Source organism: Lathamus discolor, chromosome 3 (genome assembly GCF_037157495.1).
Source record: "Lathamus discolor isolate bLatDis1 chromosome 3, bLatDis1.hap1, whole genome shotgun sequence".
NCBI lineage: Eukaryota > Metazoa > Chordata > Aves > Psittaciformes > Psittacidae > Lathamus > Lathamus discolor.
In genome coordinates this window covers 122,990,166-123,013,423 of record NC_088886.1, presented here as the reverse complement: position 1 = coordinate 123,013,423, position 23,258 = coordinate 122,990,166, and the positions used below count along the sequence as shown (strand labels likewise).

Sequence of the window (23,258 nt, the reverse complement as noted above, 5' to 3'; positions counted from 1 at the left end):
GGAAAAACAAATCTGGATAACCAATACACGTGTGGGTTGAGCCTCTATGCTCCCAGATGAGCATGGCATGCTTCCATCACTGTTGTCTCTTCAGATCTCCTCTACCTCTCTGTTTTACTCTCTGCTACCTGGAATGTTAACTGAATTAATTAATTTCTCTGGGCTTTCATTTTAGTGGGGGACAGAAAGATGCCCATTTGGCTTGTCAGCCCAGCCGAAATGCAGCACTAATTCCCCCTGCAGACACAGCCAGCAGTCACGAGAAGTCCCCAGCACAAAGAGCGTGTGTGTTTATGCACAATCCCTGCTTGCTCCTTCTTCATAATTCCTTCGCAGCGCAGGCAGGGCAGAGCCTTCAAAGTCTAGTCATTACAGCATTTCTGCAACAGAAGCCAGGCATTTCTGAGCTCTAATCAGCCTCACTACCAAGTACAATTAAAGAAATTGCTTCCAATCTCAGCTTCTCCATTCCCCAGCCCATACCTTTGTTGTGAGGCCGACTGGTAGCAGGGGATACTTACACAAGAGTTTGAGTGTAAGGCACTAAAAATGCAAGGAGGTGTTTCTAGGCAGCACCCATTATCCAGCAAGATGACTTGTATTTGTTGAGTTATTATTAATACAATAAATTCTGTATCCCATAAATGTAATGTAAAAATAAAAAGCTGCAGGACATGACAGACCAACAAAATACAGCTTATGTCCTTCACCAGAAATCAATCTGCAGGAAAAATAACCTAAAAAAATACACAAAATACATTTAAATAAGCCAGTATATGTACGTATTTAAGTGAAATACACTGATCTAATAAACGCTGATGAAGTCCATACTGGACTTCTGCATTACGAAAGTGTAGTGCTGGATGAATCTCACTAGGCATGCATTTTATAGTGCATGAATACTCCTATGATGCTCTCAGAATCAGAAGTCCCCCAAAAGTCACACGTTTCATCCTCTCTCCCCCCACACTCCCTTCTTACCCACCCCCCCCCCCCCCCCAAGTTGTTTTTAAGCTTTCAGGAGGCATCTTATTTTCAATTTACTCCTTCCACCTTTACATACTTTCAAGGAAAAGCTCAACAGGCAAGTCACATCTGCAATTCCAAGGTTTCTGGGCTTTGCAAATTTGTAATCACTTCTGATTTCAATTACAAAACTTTATTCAGTTTGCAGCTGACAATGGCAAAGAGTACTGGATCTTAAAAGCAGAGTATCGCTTGCAATTTATATTCTGTAACACAGCTTTGTCTCTACGTTAGACCTGTCATCCTAAACTGTGACCTGCTGGAGGCTACTCTGCAGATTCTTTAGGAAGAAAGGCAAGGATGATGTAGGTATTTTCCCCTTTTTAATTGAAACAAAGTTGAGCTATTAAATCAAAAGGTCTCTTATTTTCTTTGCCCTGGAAAGAAAAAGAATCTCACAAAGGGGCTTATAGTAGTTCTGAATGCAATTCAGAACAAGAGGTTCCAAATGAAACCGAATAATAATATTTTTATGTATCAGCATTTGGCTTCTCTGTACAATTGCCCAAGTTCCCCTGAGCAAAAGCCAAACTTTTGTTTGCTTTGTTCTACAAATTGATTCTTATTAGCTCATTCTCTGGAAACAGCCACAGCAAAAAGCAGCAGTGCATTGGTGTGCCTGCTTCTAAGGTTGGAGGCTCTCTACCAGAACTCCTATGGCACATAGCTGTCGGCTATCTAAAACTGCATGCATCTGTTTTCCAGTCTCTCATCTCCTTTCCTCCAGTCATTACTAGCAATTGTTGAATTTGCTCCTTACTTTTGAAGGTTCTTTGGTCCTTCCCGTCTTTTTTGCCTACCTCCCCACCCCACAAGTATCTCATCAGCTACGCAACTTAGGTCTCTTGTCTCCTTCATGGTCCAGAATGTTACAAAGCATCTCCTCAAATTGCTGCTGCATTCAGCACTCATGTATGGGTTTGACAGGCCTTGGAGATAATAGAAATTAAGTAGCTGTCAAAAGAAGAAGGGTTGTCCTAATAACCTCCTATTAGCAATACATTCCCCACAATGAGTAGGAAATGCAGCCATATATTATCAGGCTCTGCAAAGAATCATGCTTAAAGTTAAAAAACCCCACCCAAACCACCACCACAACTATTCCAAACAAGTAAGCCAACATGGTAAATCAACAAACTGTCACTAGTATATCACTGCCTCACACATTCAAACTTCCTCTTCATATGAGAGGGCAAGCTGTGCTTCCAGATGTTCTGCACAGCTACTGATAGGTACAAACAGGCATTTACAGATGACCTCGCAATTGAACAAATACATGGTCGTCCAGCCTTCTGCATGCAACTTACTGGGAGATCTCTGCAAAGGGAGGGTAGGAGACAATATTTTGCTTATAGCCACACAGATTCAAGTTTCACAAGCAGTCACTACAGTAGGTTTTTGGGCTAGGGGATCAGCTCTGTAAAACTGGAGTTAAGGGAGCTGATTACAAACCCTGATGACCTTCCTATATATTTAAGGGGTTCATTTTAGAGTTTGCCTCAAACAGGGACATGGTTACTAGTCAAAAACATCCTTAGAATTCTAAGTGTCTTTGAGAACCTCTGATATTTGCGAAACACATATATAGCAACCACAAAGATCCCTACAGGCTGTGGCATCAGGGAAGTATGGAAGATGCTATGTAAGCTCAACATGAGCTGGCAGTGTGCTCTTGCAGCTCAGAAAGCCAACCATATCCTAGGCTGCATCAAAAAGAGTTTTCTTTGAGCATCAGCTCAAAGAAGGTGATCCTGCCCCTCTACTCTGCTCTCATGAGACCCCACCTGCAGTACTACATTCTGGGGCCCCCAACGTAAGAAGGACATGGAGCCGTTGGAGCAAGTCTAGAGGAGGGCCACAAAGATGATCAAGGGGCTGGAGCACCTCTTCTATGGATACAGACTATGAGAGCCAGGGTTGTTCATCCTGGAAAAGAAAAAGCTGCAGGGAGACCTTAGAGCAGCTTCCAGTAGCTGGAAAGAGACTTTTTACAAGGGCTTGCAGTGACAGAACAAGGGGGAACAGTTTCAAGCTGAAATAAGGTAGATTTAGATTACATATTAGGAGCAAAATCTTCACTGTGAGTGTGGTGAGATAGTGGAACAGATTGCCCAAAAGTTTTGGATGCCCCATTTCTGGAAGTGTTTAAAGCCAGGCTGGATGGGGCTTTCAGCAGCCTGGTCTAGTGGAAGGTGTCCTTGCCCATGGCAGGGGGTTGGAACCAGATGATCTTTAATGTTCCTTCCAACCCAAACAACCCTATGATTCTATGCTAATCCTGTATTTTGTTTGCTTTTTAAAGTGTATCACACATACACTCTTTCCAGCTTCTGAAGACTATTTGCAAACTTCCAAGTCCTCAGCTACATGGTCTTACAAATTCTTTTTCTGTCCATTTAAAAGCATGTGTATCTTTCTAGGACTGGGTAACAGAAACATAAATGGACATAGAAAAAGTTCCATTTTTAAAAAGAGCACCTCTACCATTACACAAGCCCAATTCCCTACCAATGGTGCATGTGTGCTGAAATTCATTTTATCTCTTTGGTCTTTTGCTTCCTTTACTGTTTTGTGCAGTCTTCTGTTGTTTCTCATTTCTGTTAGCTCTGTTTCTGAAACAATCTGTTCGTAGCCCATTTCCTTATAGAAACACCATTTAGGGAATTATGCAGTCCACACAGCCAGTACCAGCCACTTCCTAGCTTTTTAACTACTTAGTTTCAAGTGAAATTAACAAAAAAGTAGTTTAAAAAAGATACTATGACTTTCCATTACCAGAGGATATAGACTCAAGTTAGCAATGCACCAACTTGACTCACAGGATACCAGACCACTTAAGAGTTCTTCTCCAGTAACTGGTTTCAGCTTTTGTCTCCTCTATATCATTTATCCAGGGTCAAAATTATACATAAACTGGTGAGAACAGATGCACAAATTAGCAACAATTGTTGAGGGATATAAATATAGCATAAGTCAAGAGAAGTTAATCTATAACATCCAACACTGTGCCTGTTTTACAGCTTCTGTAAAAAAGCTTTAAATAGGTTTGCAAAGTTCAGTGCGTTACGGAATAAAAAGTTTAATTGATTTTTGCTTTTCAGTCATTATAGTCTAAGGAGGAAAAAAAAGGTGGGATGATTTTAAGAAGAACCTCTTCAAATGTTATATAAACTCAATGTTCTTAAAACCACTTTTCATGTTAACTACATGACAAAGTAGCTCATTACCTGAAATTTAACCAAGTCTTTACAAGAAGAAAGCAAGTCTGTACAAGCAAGTCTTTACAAAAGTGAAGTTTTGGTCAGGGAAGACTCGATTTTTCTTGTCAAGGTTACTCCAGAACAGAGAAGACTGGAGGTGGATTAGTTTGATAAACAGAATTTGATGTATTTTTTTTTTTTACTATAAGTTTGATACATTTGGTTTTACTATCAGACCAATCATCAGACTTAGATTTATTAAAAAAAAATTTCTTTTTAGCACTATTGAAAAAAAAGAAAGAAGAGAATCCAAATAACCTTGATGAGTTAAAATACTGCTCTGTAAACTTCTGCAGGCACCTTCATTATTCTCTCCAAATTACTATTCACAGTATTTCATCATTAAAACATCTAACACTTCAATCTATCACCCTGTGAACTTCACAGACCCTTGTGTAAACTCAGAATAGCAGGGTGTGAATTATACATCACAGGCCCTTCCTAATTGCTGATGGCTTGCTGGTGGCTGCAGATCTGCTGTCACCTGGCATGCTGCACTTCTGGGATGTTATCTTTATTACAACACACATTTTAAGCAATGCACCCAGCAGGGTGCCTTGCAGCCAGTTATTTAAAAGGTTTTGCTCTTCAGAGGGTACAAGACTCTCCTATGCCCCTGAACACACCAGGAGTTCCCAGTAGAAACCAAGATCAAAATATTCTCCCAGTTCAAAAAGAAAGATCTGCAGACACACGTTACGATGTACCTGTTAATTTTAAAGGGTGCTGTGCACTGCATAGAGAGGTAGATTTGATAAAATGTATAAACCTGTGCTGTTCTTTGGCTTAAAAGTTTTCAAGACTGAACCATTGACACAAATGTATTGTAAAGAGGGAGTGCTCCTGGATTGAAACACCCCACTTAATATTAACAGCCAGACTTACTGCACAGCTTTGATGTCAAGTTCAGGAGTAACAATCCCTGCAAAATAAGCCAATTCCTTTACATGTGGATTTTAGCTTGAATGCCTTTCTCCAAAAGACACTGATTTTTCCTCTCAAAATGAACAAATTGGCTAAGAGTCGTCAAGTGATTAGTGGTAGTAAAAGCACAGTATGGGTTTTACCCATGGGTGAAACCTACTTCTACACTTCCTAAAAACTATGGCTAACCTAAAAACAAACAAACAGAAAAAAAAATACATTTTCTGGAAAATTAAAAAGCTGAGATTCATGCCAGGAAGACAGGGGTGAAGTTCCCAGGAGCTGGGTCTTCAGAGGGAAACAGAAAAGCTTCTATGTAGGTAAAATTCACTGCTGTCATGTGGGGAAAGGTGTAGGAGTGCTGATCGTTTCCCTCCTACTCACTTTTCTCAGCCTAAAGCCTCAATCAGAAGGTATGGCAATTAAATGCAGGAGGCCCCTGCACCCACATGAATCCCTTGGTTTTCCCCACCTGAAAGCAGAAAAAGTAGAAAGCAGAAAAAGTAACTTTCTACTGCTTTTGGGCATGTGCCTCAAATGAATGAAAGTAAGTAGATGTCTTACTAAAACTTGATGTTGAGAAACAACCGACCGACCATGCTCACATTTTGGGAACAGATCAGATTTCATGGACTGAGAGGGAGAGCAGTACCGGGCAGCAAGACATGGATAAAACCTGCTCTTGGGCTTCTTCCTGCTTAATGCTCCTTTTCCTCATCTTCACGCATAACCCATTAATTTTCTTTCTGCCTCCCCCCCAAAAGGGAATAATTCAAGGAGGGAGATGAATTATACAGTAAATATTAAAACCAGTTACTGCTCGTGCACTTTCCTGACAATGAGGCCTTCCATAGAAATGAAAGCTACATAAACTTCAGCCGAGAAATTTGGAGAACCTTTGAAAATATCCATGGAAAAAACTGTCAGAAATGTACACACGCCATACCATAGTTTTATTTATTAAAGATGGTAAAATTAAACTGGTTTCTTCTTCAATAATCTCTCATGAAAAAACATGAAAATAGAATTGGGATGAGCTCTGGAACTAAACCATCACACTGGCGTAACTACCTCCAAAGGCAAGCTGCTGTCTGACCTAAGCTTGGTAGGATACACCTCATTATAAACCCATTTAGTATTTCAAAAGCACTGTTAACAAGCCTGAAAAACCCCAGCCTCATGCCTATATTCATCAACAAGAATATACCACTAAGAAGCACATCGCTTTTCAAGCCACAGCACTTACATGTTCAGTTACAGCTGTATCCGGGGAACCCTCCTGGTAGCCGTGATCAGAGCTCAGCTTTGTACTATTATTTGTATTGTTAATTCCTCTAACACCAAGAAATATTAAGGCTAGATGTCCTGTGTACAAGGATGGTGGTAGGAGGGAGGAAAACAATGTCTGCTTAGCTGAAATTTTCACAAATTGCATAGCACAAAATTACATGGCACCTTGCAATCTAAGAATTTAAAACACTTCGTAAGCAACTAACGATAGGTATCACAATGGCTATAAGACAAAGAAGTTCAGTTAATATGGCTGGTCTGAATATCCTGACGCTCAGCCAAAATGCAACAATTTGGTAATTTTTAAGGGGAAAAATTTTGGCGTTAGAACATCACTAAATCAGAAAACTAGTTGAAAATTGTTTTTGTTTACAACGTTGAAAGCAAATGGACTGTTTCACTTCTGCAAAAGGTTTAGTTCAAGTTGTCAAGATGTTTAAAAAACTCTGACATCAGGTTAATGTTGTAGAGTACATGACTCATAAGAATTATGTGAAGGGGAGAAGAGAGGAAACTCACTTTCACCGCACTTGGATGCCAGCCCTAAAATAAGCTTCTTGAAACAGTTCATCAAAGGAATTTCAGTGACAAAGCCAACCTTTATCCCTTCACAGAGGACTTCAAACCTCCTTTTATAGCCCAGAGATTACTGTATTTGGCCAAACCTAGATAAAGCCACTATCACTGCAGTGAGATACTATAAATAGAAAGAGTAATGTGAAACATTTAAAATTCTGCCTGGAAAGCATGATAGATAAACAATATTATCTATGTGTATTTTGGGGTTTGTCTATCAGACTTAATCTCATTCATGATAATGTGAACTGATTTAGTTACATAATTCACCTTGTTTACCCAAAATTACTTGCATAGTCTTGGGAACTCCTTTCCTGATTGCATTTGACAATAGGCTTTATATTTAACACACACATATGTGGGAAAGGTCAAATCATGCTCTGAGGTTCTGGATTTGTCAAAATTAATTCTCATTCAGTAAATCGGGACAGGAAAGAGTTTCATTCTCTGTTAGAAGGTTCAGTTCATCTGCATAAAAAAAGAGTGCATTAACCACAAACCTCTACATCTTTCTTTTGTCATCACACAAAATTCTTCAGAAGAACATAATCCTGAAACAAACTTTGCTTCCAAAAATGACAGGAAATTATATTTTTCATTGTGGATAAATTAGTCTCTGAACTTTACTTTCCATAACAATAAGCAGGAGATTATGAACTCATTCACAGGAAGTCCTGATAAGACTCAAAACTGATTTGCTTTACCCATTCAGGTCAGAAAGACCACTGTATTTTGCATAAAAATACCATTTTTCCCCAAAGAGAGAGATAGCCCACCCTCTAAGAGAAGTGTAACACAGTAGGCAATACCATGGTAGAGCTGCCCCTTATTAAAGGATCATGGCTGTGTTTTATGGACCTACTACTGGCACCTGAAGATGTCTTTTCTACAAAGGTTTTGAACTGACTTCTTTTTTCTTAAATAAGAAGTGTGTGACCTTTATAAAAAGAAGAAAAGAAGCCTGTAAACTAGTGTCTAAACCTAAGCGTATCACAGTAGAACTGGTCATTCAAAGACCCCTCATTTTAAAACAGAAACAAAAAACCCAACCACACAGCAACTTCACATAATTTTAGATTTACAATTTCTGCTGGCAGTGTGGTTTGGTTTTGGGTTTTTTTTAATTAAAACTAGAGGTGGCCCCAAAAGCCCAGACCCAATCATCCCTGAAAATGTGAATATTTAGTCTTGTCTGGAACAGAATTTAGTAAGCCACTTCTCAAGCTAAGTGCATGAGGCTGTGCTACTTCATCTTCCAAGCTCAAAGGGCCAAAGTTAAACCCAGCTGGATGGAAACCTTCAGCTCATTATTTCGACGTTGACTGTGAAATCAGTAAGCAACCTCACCCTGAATACCCAGTAAAAATTAAGATCTCAGGTCGCAGGCATTACGATGGCAATCAAACTTTTAAATCAATGGCTAATTAAAATTCTCATCCATTACGCTTTTTTTTATAAGCTACCTTTTTAACTAATCTGGGAAAGTGAGAAAAGAGAATGGCTGGATACAGCTGATGGAGGAGGGAAACCTGCACCACTGCGCAGACACACAGACCTTCCCACTTCTATGAACTGTGGAGGAAATGCTTCTGCTCATAAATCATCAACAGGAAGTCAGACTCAATGGCTGGGTACAGCACTCTCACACAGACTTCACGTACTTCTCAATCGCCTTGACACAATAACCTTTAGCTCATACAAACTTGGATCTTATGACATTTTTGAATAGTGACAAAACCAAATCAAAATTGCATGGAGCGTTCTCATCCCGAATGCCTCCCCTTGAGCATTTTTGCATGAAAAGTAAAGAGCATGCTTGCTTTTATTCAGTCAGCTCATTAGTCCACATCATTGAGATGCTAACCTTCCTCACCAGTGTGTTCCTGTATGCATGCAAATGCTTCAAAATCATCTGCAGTCATTCCCACTAGAGGTGGTTTCAGTGCACCAAGGCAAGAGCAAAGGCCCCATGATGAACTCCTAGTGTGAAATGAGTCATTTGTTCCAAATCATGTTTCCTTTTTTCAATATTCATACTTAGTTATTAATTTCCCTGAAGTACATGAATATGAGAAGTTCCTAAGTTTCTGTTTGCTCTCAGTACATACACTATTTTATCCCTATTTCTTATCTCCCTTTTCCAGCCTTTTCCATGATCTCTGTGGGCTTTGACTTACGAGCTCACAGGCACAGGCACAAAATCCATTCTTTGAGGAAGATACCATTTAAGTTCTGACCCCTTGCAAGATATTTTGAGACCTTGGCCTCATTTGCACTGGAGACAGTCAGCATGTGCAAGGGATTCCTAAACACTCACTAGCATAAGGGACAAAGTTAAAATTACTTTTAGGCTGCAGAATATAATCTATTACGGAAAGGTTTGTATTATTTGAAAAACATGCAAGATGTGAAAATTACATGTTTGCAGGCTACCTGCTAGCTACCCATCAAGACAGTCCAAATAAATGATTGCTGCATTTACCCATTTATTTTGTACGCATGTTTAACCTTTCATTTTACTTAACAGCCATAACTGAAAGTCATAGCAAACTCTTTTCTTTTCCTATACTCTGGGTCGTATGTTATTTTTTGTTGTATCTCTTAAGGTCACCATTTCTCCATACCAGCCATTATCTTTGGGCTATTTTCTCTGATCATAATCATTTCATTAGATTCCCCTCTCCCTCTGAATTTAGTTTGTTATTGTTTATTTAGTTTTTGTTTATTTAGTGATACACTTAAAATTTCAAGTAAGTATCATCCTAAAGTGACAATCGCCTTTACTGAGATTTGATTGTAACTAAACAACTTTTGAATCTGCAAATAATGACATACGCAAATTGATGTGAAAGACTATAATACTACACTGACTAGTCTCATGTCATATCTAACAAATTGCATTCAGTTTGAATGTCAGGCTGACCTTTGAGTAGTGGAACAAATTAATTCACAAATGGCATCTACGACAAGAAATTTACACACCTTCTCAAACAAACTCAGTGCCATTAAGGAAAAAATTAATGTAAATACACAAAACTTAATCTAATCTACTGTGGCACATACTCTGCTGAGGGCACTCTGGATAACATCTTCCCTTGTCCATCACCATATATATATTCTTTATTTTTCATCACGGAACCATTTTTGTCTTTGACATTTGATAACATCTTTGTCTTCAGTATTGCTAGGGGGTCTTTACCTATTTATTAAGTCACAACCAAAAAAATAAAAGCTGACTTGAAGTCCTCCCATGCCAGCACATGGACTTGCCCTGGTATCAGTGAGTTTTATATAAGACTCTGCATTCAATAATGAGCAACCTGCTCCCAGTTTCTGCTTGTATATTACCTCTCCTGTGACCTTTAATGCTAAGAAAATGTCTTCAAATGCTTCAGAATTTCATGTGAATTTTCCTCATCAACTACTGGAGATTATGCAGGCTGCGGTGTATTAAAGAGGTAAGAAATCCACTTTGTTTTGCTGAGCAGCAGCTACCAGAAAATATAATTCCCCAACATACTTAAAGCTATATAAGGGAGAAGGCTACACAAGCAGTTTACAGAAAAACCTCTTGTTGAAGAGCGAATAGAGAGGGGAAGAAGGGAAGCTGTCTGTCCCCAGTCCTCATGTCTCAGTAGAAGTATTTATAGACTGACAGAGCTGTTAGATAGCTCCTGGACCAATCTTAGCAGGGACATAATTCATCCCCAAAGAGGTCAGGTACAACAGCAGAGGTAAAACACACTGAGATTAAGTTAAGATTAATTTTGTATACGTAGCCCATAAAGCTATCAAACAATAAACGCACTACTTTATTTTGCCTCTTCCCTGGGAAGCGGACAGTGGGAACCAGGTGATGTGCAGAATTTCATGGGGCTGGACTACTCCAGCAACACGGACTGGGTTTGATTTTGTATGACTTGCCAGAGATTGGATATTAGTTTCTTCTGCTCCTCCGGGAAGACCAAGGAGCAACACATTTCTGGGTGACCTAGCAGGTACCAAGGGCTGCCTGTAATTTTAATGGACCCCCTGCTTATAATTCCAGGTGATCTTAACCTCAGCTGGGCTCTGCAATTCACCCCATGGAAAGTGCTCCCAGTCTTTAACTTGCTTATCAGAAGGGTGCTTGCATATTGTCAAAAAATAACTGAGTCCAAATATACCACCCTATCAAAACCACCGAGACTCATACCAAGAAAGGAAGGAAAACAAAAAATCAAAGAATCTAAGGAAAGAGATCAGTTAAAACTGCTTCTCAAAGGAAGATGTTGCAGGAATGTGGCAATCCTCCTGTCCTATAAATCAACTTTCAAAAGTCAAATGGTGACACTTTAGAGTCTTTACACTTACTTTGGATTACGTGTTGCTGTCATCTTTGTGTTAAGTAGCAAGCACTGGGAGGGTCCCTCCTCCCCAGGCATCTGGGAGACAGGCTGCTCTTCTTACCTGACATTGTCATGCTTCTGGATGTAGATCTTATGAAACATCATATCTTCCTGTTTGGCATTAATGTCAGCTTTCATCTCCATGGCAACATGTCGAGGAAGTACAGAGAGCAGGAGACGCTCCTGTGGAGTCAGACAGATGAACCAATTAAAACACCTGCTGCCCAGTTAACAAACACACTTTGTTCCTTACTGGGGAGAAATGAGTCATCGGTTTGGTGAGAGATGAGTACCACCAAGCAAAATGGTCTCCAGAACCCAGGAGCTGATCCCCTAACAAGTTGTATGAAATTCTGTTCCAACCCTATAATAAGAATTCAATGATTTTGGAAGAAAAAAAATACTATTTTCATCCTATCTGCACTGGGCTTGTAATTCATGGTTGCCAGTTCTTGCAAATAAAGAAGACATGCAACACAGAAAGTGCCTGTGCACCACTGTTGGAAGGACTCAGATAAATTATACTGCCTGACCTCCCACACAGCTTCTCCTCACCACCATGAAGTCCTCTTTCACATAACACCAGAGGTCTGATACCCCAACGCCCTTGGGCACCATTTAAAATTCCTTCCTCTCCTATCTAATCATCTGAGCACATTCCCCCAGCAGGCACAAACCTGTTCATAGCACCTAAAAAGTCAATAGGAATGCCCCAATAAAACTAGCATGAAAACTTAGCCCAACTATACAATGCAGTATTATACTTCTACACTTAAAACCACTATTAGGGCCCAATTGCATTAAGACCTGTAAACCCTACCACTCAACTACAAGAGTGTTTTCAAGAACCGTCTCTGCCATCAACAATTCACGGCTCTCCACCCTCATTTGGCACTTCTATTTACTGATAATAGCTTTAGTGTGACTTTCATAACATTATTTTGGAAGCTGTTCCACATACAGTTCTGCATGCTAAGCAAAATTTATTTACATGGCAAAATGATGACTTTCAAGTAATTTTCCTAAAAAGTCACACCAAAGCCTATGCTTGCTATTATTCTAAACTTGGTGGTAATTTCATGCAGAAGGTATAGAATTGAAATCTGCACGTAATATGTGCCCTAGCTATGCATTTGTGTATTTCAGGAATCAGACATGAGAAATTCTGCCCAGACCTTCATTTTATTCCCAGTCACGCTCCTCACAGTTCAAAAGAAGTTTTTGCTGTGGCTGAAGAAGGTGTGGAGCATCTCCGTCGGGAGCAGCTTCACTGTGGTTCAAGCTGCAGGCAGTGGTCTGAAATAGTTGAAGAATCCCAAAACCTTATGCTGCTCTTGCCATCTTTCTTTAGCTACTGTGAGCAGAAGGAAGAAAAGGGCCTTCCTTCCAGACAACACAATGTAGCATAAAGTAAGGTCCCTAACCTTATCTAACAGCTCCTTAATTCTCAACAAAACAGGGAACAGCGGGGCTCAGGCATAGTCCTGACTCAGAGGGATCAGCAATCCTGCACTTGTCACTCACATGACCAAACCTATTGCCTATACTACAGTTACAGACACATTCCTGGTTTCTAATTTCTAGTTTTAACTCAAACTTCACCATGTATTTCTTTAAGGAGACATAGTAACTTTGGGGGAACCAGTGGAAGATGTATTCACTGGAAATGTGCTTACTTTGCACTGACACCTTTTATAGTCTGTGACACTGCCCGGTATTTCATTTTTCCCCCCTTCAATGTGTACCTTAAAGAGATCCTTGCCACTAGTCACTGAAGAGGTAGTAGTAACATAGAATATATGTTGGAGGGATTTACATCTTTTCTGCTCAAAACTACAGCAGTCCTGACGAGATTGTTTTTGTTTTTTAAAGTACTCTCACCTTCACTACCATACTGTAGGTGCTAACAGTTACAAATCCACATTAAAAAAACCCTTATGAATCATGGACGTGTCCTCAGGCTTCTGTCATCTATTAGTGTACTCCCTGAGTGCAAAAGCACAACACATTTGTATGCTTTTCAGAGTAAGTGGTGTATATGCTGTTGTCATTTGCATATTATAATAGGCATCCTCAAACGTGTGAATGCTGCTATTTTATGTGTGATTTTACACATCCTCTAAATAACTTGGAGCTTTATGGGAGGTTCAGGGGCACCCACAGGTTTGGAACATTCCCTGTGGGCGCATGAGCATGGAGGGAGGCTTTTTTTCCCTGCTTGCAAAATAAGGACACATTCAGGGGACTGAGTTTCTCTTAGTAGTACTCACAAGAGATTTTCACATACATTTCTGGGTGACATTTTCTTGAGAGGCCCCAACCCCTACTCTTCCTGCCTCCATAGGCACTTGCCAGATGAAATACCAATATTTTCAAGACACTAGAGATCTCCAGGACATGAACTAACACTGCTCTGAACTTTCACCAAACAGGGAATAAGATGGGCTTATCAAGCCAACCTTACCTCTAAACTGACAGATGGACTACTCGGTGGGTAAGGAATTGGCTGGATGGTCACACTCAGAGCTGTGGCCAATAGCTTGATGTCCAAGTAAAGATCAGTGAGAAGTGGCACTCCTCAGGAGTCAGTACTGGGACTGGTCTTGTTCAACATCTTTGTTGGTGATATGGACAGTGGGATTGAGTGTGCCCTCAGCAAATTTGCTGATGACACCAAGCTGTGTGATTTGATCAGCATCCTGGAGGGAAGGGATGCCATCCATGCCATGCCTGAGATGTGGGCCTGTGAGAACCTCATGAAGTTCAACAAGGCCAAATGCAAGGTCCTGCACCTGGGTCTGGGCAACCCCAAGCACAAACACAGGCTGGGCAGAGAATGGATTAAGAACAGCACTGAGAAGAAGGATTTGGGGATGTCGATTGACGAGAAGCTCAATGTGACCTGGAAATGTGCACTCACAGCCCAGAAAGCCAATCACATCCTGGGCTGCATCAAAAGAAGCATGGCCAGCAGGTCAAGGGAGGTGATTCTCCCCCTCTACTGTGCTCTCATGAGATGCCACTTGCAGTACTGCATTCAGCTCTGGATCCCCAGCATAAAAAGGATGTGGACCTGCTGGAGAGAGTCCAGAGCAGGCCACAAAGATGAACAGAGGGCTGGAGCACCTCTCCCATGGATACAGGTTGCGAAAGTTGGGGCTGTTCAGCCTGAAGAAGAGACGATTTAAGAAAGACCTTAGAGCAGTCTTCCAGTACCTAAAGGTGGCTTATAAGAAAACTGGAGAGCAACTTTTTACAATGGCCTGTAGTGATAGGACAAGAGGGAATGGCTTTGAACTGAAAGAGGATAGATTTAGACTAGACGTTAGGAAGAAATACTTTGAGTTTGGTGAGACACTGGCACACGTTGCCCAGAGAAGGTGGTAGATGACCCAACTCTGGAAATGTTTAAGGCCAGCTTGAGCAACCTGGTCTAGTGGAAGGTGCTCTTGACCATGGGAGGGATATTGGAACTAGATGATTTTTAAGGTCCTTTCCAACCCAAATCATTCTATGATTCTATGAAGTGAAACAAATGCAGGTAGAACATCCCTTCATGCAGCAACTATTTGGGAAATTGAGCCATGTTACAGTTGGGCATTATCTTAATTCTGTTGGGATTACCACAGTTACTGAAAATAATCTCTAAACTAAGAGGAGGAGCCTGTAGCAAGTGCCTTTGTAAAGCACAAGCCATGTTAAAAGACCTCCAAACTAACAAAATTCTGATTTTTTATTTCAAAAGAAACACATAAATTAAAGTCTGCACTAGAGTACCATTTTCATTTTGTTGAAATGACTAGAAAGTACTACAGCCCTCATTGTAAAATCATTTACTATGCACTAGTGAGGTGACTAGCACTGCTGTTTTACAAGTATAACAAGGCAGCATTCTGACCTGATAAAAAAAGCAAGAGCAAATTCATATATAATTCTCACTTCAGAATAAGATGCAAATATAGTTCCACTGAATTATACATCAAAAAATGCATCCCAGGGAGCATTAGCCTCTAGAATAGGCACAGATGAAAGACTACAATACAGATTTACTCTGTTTACATATATACACAGATACATGTATATGTGGGTACACGCATTCCTATGATGACTCTGTACTAGATAGTAATTTCAATAATTTACATCATAACCTCTCAAGATGATCTCAAAGCACTATAAATATTTAACGTCTTATGACTGTCTATTTGTCCTCAGGTTTAATAACACTTATTTTTCACCAGAAGTTATATGATGTAGACATCAAAAAGAGAAGGAGAGAACAACTTTTCAGAGACAAAAGACAAGCAGTGCTAGAAGTAAAACTGCAGAACCTATAACCCATCTCTTCATAGAATCATACTCAAATCTTAAGTATTTCCACACTACAAATTGTGGAGAACTTCAAGCAACACTGAGTCCCGTTATGGCTGTGGCACAGGTTATCTTGAATAATGAAAGCACAAGAAAACTCTCTTCTGCATTGGACATTCTGGAGTTTTATTTACTTTTGTGCTAATTCTGGGTGCTGATAGATATTTGATAAAGGAAACTACACATTCCTTTGCCTGAGAGCATCTGCCTGTCATTAGCAGAGAACACCACACAGGAGCACCATCAGATCTCCAGGCACCCAGCAATAACACTGTTGGGCTGTGCAGTTGTGTTTCCCTCTACCCCTGTTTGAAGACTGGCTCTCCCACATGCAGGCTGAGCTGCCCTTATTTGTGTCTGCTGTCACCTCAAGATTTTCTCAATGCATTATGCATGAGGATACAACCGAACTGAACCTGGAGATCAAGGTCAGTGCAAGTTGTAGTAGCAAATCGTCTTATTAGGAGTCCTCCTGCTGTGAGGATCCATTGTTACTGCTGGAAGTACTGGAGGGTACTCTAAGTGACTGGCTTTGACCCCTGTTTTTCTGATGTCCTGGTTTTCTTCTGTATGGTATAGTACTTTCTGGAGAGGGGGAGAAGAAAAAGGCATAAAGCTAGGGCATTTGTCAGGGCTTTTTTCATTAACTACTTCTAACACAGAAGCACCTAAATCCAGAGCAGCACAAGCATTTGAGCCATGCTGCTAAGGCAGTCTCTCAGCAGGGAGGACAGAGCTGTAATCAGTGAGTAAAACGGGATATTCTCTTGGCTCAATCCTTTCCTCCATTTCAAGGTGTGGAAAGAGGAGACAGCTGCTCATTTCATCTTTCTGAGACTGCGTTTTGAAGGAAAAAGGAGCCTTGAGCATGAATCTTTACATACTAGCTACTACATACTACACATACTAGAAAAATAAAACACGTACAAGTTATTTCATAGTAAAGGTTGAACAGCAAGTATGCAGCCAGAAGTACCTCATGAAACACTGCCAAAAGACAAACCCGTAGACGCAGATGGGCTGAGACATGAGGAAAATTAAGCTGTGTTGCCACAGAGATGCAAAGACACTACAGCTGATTCATTCCCCTGACCTCTCCTCCAAAGCCACAACAAGCTATGAAATATCTCCCAAGGGAAGAGTGGAAGCCCCATTTTATGATTAATTTCAAATTGGACTGGACAAACCACCGTGAATTGTACTGCAGGGCAGAGATGTGTGTTAGCAAGGGAATAGTCAAGCTGCCCCTAAAGGTCTTTTGTATCTAATTCTGAGGACACAAGAGATTCATTGCAAGAGAGCCCACAAATAAATTAGGGGAGTTGATACGCTTGGTACCCCTGATAACTAGTCTGTATGCTTGCACCAACAGGTCTTTTTTCAGCAAAAATTATTGAAGTTGGTAATGAATCTTACTTTTTTTACAAATATAATTCTCTTGAGGTTTATGAGGTATACAGAAGTGTGTAAGCAGGCAGGAACCTTTGGGAAAGGCAGGAAGAGGACCTTTTTTGGAAGCATCAAGAGACAGAATGTCCTGTCAATGATTTTTTCCCTTTCACTTCTGAAACTTGTCTTACAGCTACCTGCACTCTGTGCAATTTTAGTCTGCAGAGCATAGATCACAGGATTTGTTGAAGACTGTGGAGAAGTCCATCAGGGTATTGGGGAAGAAATACTCCTCTGAACAACCTTTCAAACCTTTAAAAATCCTACCCTCTATCATCAGCATAGTCTTACTTGGATTAGTCAAGAAATAAGAGGCCTGCAAATCCCATCCAATTTGCATGCTATTTTTGCTGCAACAACTTCATTTCTCATTTTCCACTGTTGCTCTTACCTGCTGCTGGTTTTCCCTTTGAGAATGCAGCCTCGCTTGTATGCATTCCCTGGTCTCCTGGAAAGCCTGTCTTTGGGACACCTCTGCTGGGTAGTGGGTACACACGCCTACAATGTTTGTACAGGAGAAGATGAGAACGTTGGAGACCAGCTGAAACAAAAGAAACAAAAAAGAAAAATACTTGGTTACACTTTGGAAACCTGCCATCAGTAACAAAGCACCAGCCAGAACCTAGCCCCTTCCATGAATCCCTAATCCAAGCCATATTTAAACCTCATGCTCTTAATTCCAGTGTATTTTACCTCTCTAGTCTTTAAAATATAAAATTTCCGTATTTGGTCTCAAATATATGTTCTTAACATTGCATATTACTTCGTTGGTAAAAATACAATTTCACTGATAATTCTGTAATCTTGCTTTTGGTAATCCAGTATCTTGGAACTATTGTGACAAACAGTTATCTAAAAATGCATCATTGCTCTGTCAGCTGAAAGTCAGCAAAAACTTGCGCAGACAGATCTGGCAGAAGAACACAAATATTTCCATGTTCGTGTACCTATATATCTGTCTTGAAAACATATCAAAGACACATTAAACCATCACTTTTATAAGTCTGAAGCATATTTATACTGGACAAACACAAAGGAAAAGCTGCATCACTCTTCTGCACTCACTTGGGTTATATTTTGTAATGAATCAATCGCATAACTTCTGAAAACTAATGTTGCAATCTTCTGTTTCACAACTATTTTTTTTATTAAAAAGGAATAAAAAATACCCATGCCCACTGGTGGCGTTTGGTCCATGCAAAATGTTCAAAACCGATTCTGACAGTATCACGTAAACATTTCCCTTGACGGAGGTTAGTCACAGTATAATTTTTTGAGAGTTGCGCAAGCTATGCTGGGCTTCCCTTGAGCACAGACTTATCTGAAACCCCTCTCATCTCTTCTGGAGGCAAAGATTGTCAGACCTGAAAGATTTTAAAAATCAGGATTTTTGGTGTATTCCCGATGAGTCCAAATATACCCTTTGCCTTTATTACTTTTTACTGCAGAATAAAAAAAAAAAAATAAAGAATTCAAAGATTTCCAGACCAATCCATTCCCTGAAAAGAAAGGCCAGGCTCTGAAGGGCAGGAGGGGTACAGGGCACCCCTCAACACCTGAGCTCACCAGGAATGCTCAGGACCCCCCTAGACAAACTTGGTCACTATGCAGGAGAGAGAAGCTGCTACCTCTTCCCCCCCGCCCCGCTACATCCTGAAAGTAAGAACCTCCCTAAGAAATCCCACTAGGATTGCTCTTAACTCTTTGGTTATATCCACGTGCTAAGGACAGCAACAATTATTTTATTAACAACTCTGCCTTGAAACAGGATTTAGGCAGAAAAACCTCATCTTTCAGCTCAAAATAAGCAACACCTTAAGCTACAGCCAGCTGTGGGACTTCTGTGAACAGCTGCCAGTAGATGGCAACGCTCCAATTTCCCAAGCTCCTGCACCGAAGTGCTGCATTTTGGGCTATGTCCCTGCAGTGAGTTCCAGCACTTAGATATCGTACTACGGTACAATAACCTGCAGGTCACAGTTACCTACTGGTGATCGTCATCACTGCCAGCTATATGCATTTGTAGGTAACTGGTTTCTAATGGGGAAATGATTCTCACCCCCTACAGATTTCTCCCTCCTTCCGAAGTGTGTCCACCCTTCACAGAAGAGAGAGGGTTATTGAAGGTGCAGGTTCATGCCTTCACATTAATTTCATATGAATATGAAATAAGCCCTAATCCTAAAATCACACATTCCCTTCACAATTATAGTCTCTCTCAGCTCTTTCTAAAGCTGGCTGGATTCTGCCAGATTTGAGGTCTTCCATCTTTCCCCCGACCTGATCATACATCAGCCAACTCCCATTCAGATCCTTCCCAGTTACCCTAACCCAGTCCCTCATCCAATAGGCATCTGATGGTATTTTTTGCTGATAATGATAATTTTGAAGGGTGAAAAATGTATGCATTATATTAAAACTATTAGTTCTTCTTATATTGAAGAAACAGCTGAGAAAGGGAGCTGCAATAGGTTTTTCTTTGGAGTTACTCTGATTTCTGCTCCACAGATGCACTGACTGCAACTCACAGCCTGTAAACAACACATCTACAAGTTCCACATGGATAATATAGGCTCAAAGGAGTTAACACTAAACAGCATCTTTTGCATGGCTGGATTAAAGCAAGACTCACAGATACCTTCTATTGGAGCTATTCAGTCGCACAGAAAGCGGAAAGTTTGGGCATATAAAAACAGCACAAGCACGCATCATATATCTGGAGCGGATAAAACTGAGGGCACAGAAAACTGTAAGGAAATATGCAGCTTTACGATTTAATCACAAGTCTCGGAGACCTCATTTCACTTTCCATCAATAGCACAAACCCAAAACAAACTCCCCAAAACAGCAACTGAACTCTTGCACCAAGAACAGGAGACAGCATGTCGTTTAGATAGCAGGCCAGCTTAACCAAGCAGAGAAAGGAACACCTCAGTCCTGAAAACAACCTGCTTTTGGGTATATCTCGGTGCCAACAAAAGGTCCCCCCAGTGGGGCCTACCCACGAAGATACTGTTGTCATGATGATACCTTAAATAGCCAAGCTACACAGCTCCAGGCACACAATTCGTATGGTACACAGAGACTGACAATGTCAAAGGGAAGTACAAAAAAAACATCATCAGACTTGACATTACTGGTCACATTTGTGGAATGCAAAGCAATTCAACTTTTTGGCACTCACTGACATCACTTGACACTCACTGACGTCACTTGACATAAGCCCAAGGAACTCTGCAGACTGATTTACAAGACGGACTCAGATGACCATGCTTCATCAAGTAGGAATGAAAACTATATTGCTATGTAATCTCTAAGTAGCAGGGGAAAGACAGCCATATTCATTCTGTTAAGCAGAAGCTCATTTAATTCACAGTATGGCATCTTTGCAATACCCTGAAACATAAGGGAAAAAATTACAGTGTAATATTGAAAGTATCAAAGATTTGCAGAGATTTAAAACTGAGTTTCCTATTATTTGCAGTAACACTTGTTATGTGAGCATGTGAGCAAGAGCATTTTGTTCAATATCTATTCCTTCACATGTACTAAAAAATATAATTAAGCAAAACCAAAGTCATTGTAATCTCATTAATTTTTTCACAGTCCTCTTTCTTAATAAAACAAAATTTCTGTCCTATTTGCCAAACGGTACTCCTTGCTTATCAGCTTCCTTGCCATTTTGCTATGGTAACCAGCCTCAGTCCCATGAGGAAAGAGATGATGTAGGTATTAAACACTGATTCCCTAAGCTCCATGGCCTGAAAGGTAAAAACATATTATGGCAACTATTTCAGACAATATATGCCTGAAGAACTGGTAATGGCAATGGGAAAATACAGCTGTTTATTTTGTAGCTGATTTCCTTCCTCTGCCTAGCTAGAGATTTAGCTAAGAAGACCCCTACCCTTCTGATTTTGGAATATAATTGCTTACAGAAAACCTTTTCACTTACATGTAACTCCTAGATATGCTATTAAACCTGCCTGCAGTATTGGCATGTTTGAGTATTTCATAAACTAACACATTTATTTTTACAGCATCTGCATTTGGCAGAGAACTACTATTATCCTGGTGTTACAAGGCAGAGTTCTTTAAAGGTGATTCAGTACCTAAGGAAAGCTATGCATTATGAGCAGTTTTTAAAAACCACTTCATAGTCCTACCGAATAGTAGATCACTTAATCTCACACAACAAAACAGACCAGACAGTTTCTAGTCACTTTGATTTCATCACACAAACAGAGCACTGCAATATTTCTGTTGAATCTCCTGCAGGAAGCTGTTTTCAGTAGGGAATAAAGAGAGATACGGAAATAGTTCCACATGTTCTAGGAGTTATGAAAACCTGGTATTACAAAATCAAAATCGAGAGCTAAAATTGCTATTGTTACAAAAATGATGTTTTGGGCATTTCAGGCCAGGCCTAGGAAGAACTGGAATGGTTCAGTGACCAGGGGAGAGCCTCCAGACCACCACAAGCAGAAGTCTCAGCTTGCGCCAATATTGCCATGCTTCTCTCTGCTGTGTTTCTATCCAATTACTCTTCAAACAGCAGATGCTATTCAAAATGTAATTAAGAGACAACAACATGCTTAAGAGGGATAGTGTTGTGGTAAATTGCTAGTTCCCTACCTCTTCCAGAGCAAACAAAGCTGGCTACTGACATGAAAGGTAGGCCATATTCCTCAGAATACCATGTATAAAAATCAAAGCTTCTGTTTTCTGCCAATTTACTCTGCTTTGGTCCACTTCGCTTGCAGAGGTTTAGCATAATTTGTTTTGAGATCACAGCACTAGGCTATTGCATGTTAGTTTCCAACACCACTAATCAGTATTTTGTTTTTCTATTTAGTTTTTATTTAAATCAAAATAATGGTTTGATACTTTCAAAAAGTCCTGTTTTTGAAAACTATTACATTTTAAGCTTTTACTGTGGGGCAGTAAAACCATCACAAGGAGAAGGAAAACACGTACACGGAGATTAAAAAGTCATACAAAACCATCTAGAGCAAACAACAAACTATGTATCCCTTCTTTCCAGAGTGTGACACTGCTCTGCCTCTGCTTTCCAGCTCTCACAATTCAGTAGTAATTTTTTGTTAAAGCGATTATCCATGCAAGGTTAAAAGCAAGTAACAACTGAGACTACATTTGATAGGGGTTGTATACTGAATTGACAGATTCGTCCAATTATTAATTGCAACGACAAACACTGAAATTGGCTTTACTTTTGAGAGTTCCTTTTTTATCCGGGAAAAATAATTATAAAATCTTCAATACTTATCTGCAACGATGTAAGAACAAAAATGTGACCGACTACCAAGATATTTCTACAGCACCTATTCATGCAATCCTGAATTGCAAGTACAGATATATTCTAAAGATAAAATCACAAACATTATGAAAAAAAATAAATAATTGTTGTCATAAGGCATAGCTGGTGATTTTTTTCAAACACCTTCCCTGAATAGCACTTAACCCTCTATTGACTCTTTATATATTATCTAATAAAAAAACTGGAGCAGCTACAGAGCCAAAGGCAAAATGAAAATTAAAACAAAAGACAACATCAACTGGCTCCAAGATTAAATTACTCATGTATTTGTGCTGTATATACAACAACATCTTTCATTTCCCACAGCTACAACTAGCAGAGTACTAAGATAGAGAAAACTTCTGGATTATGCAAGAAAGACAATTGAACAGTTAGAGTCATATGGTCTTCTCCCAGTATTTGGCCAGTAAAGAACAGAGTAAGTACTAGTGAAGAAATTAGAAGGTATATTTTATTTTAAATGTGACAAATACTTTTACCGAGTATTGAGAAATAACTGCAGCAACAGAAGATTACATCAATACACCAGAGTCTAAGAACAAATTTTCGGAAGTTGCTATATGGTGCCTTTCCTCTCTGTCTGCTGCTTCTGTGCAGCAACCATTTACTTGGTTCTTGAACAGAACAGGAAACTGGTTA

The 23,258-nt window shown here is 40.0% G+C and overlaps 1 protein-coding gene across 3 annotated transcripts in view; it reads right to left on the bottom strand.

Moving 5' to 3' along the window:
• Nucleotides 1–23,258, bottom strand: part of ADCY5 (adenylate cyclase 5) — a 228,165-nt gene that overhangs the window by 78,997 nt on the left and 125,910 nt on the right. For all 3 annotated transcript variants that reach the window (XM_065671431.1, XM_065671432.1, XM_065671433.1), the window contains 2 exons: nt 17,673–17,822; nt 11,526–11,647 (listed from right to left, as the gene is read on the bottom strand). In XM_065671431.1, the coding sequence (XP_065527503.1) occupies nt 11,526–11,647; nt 17,673–17,822 (272 nt within the window). The remainder of the gene's footprint in view (nt 1–11,525; nt 11,648–17,672; nt 17,823–23,258) is intronic.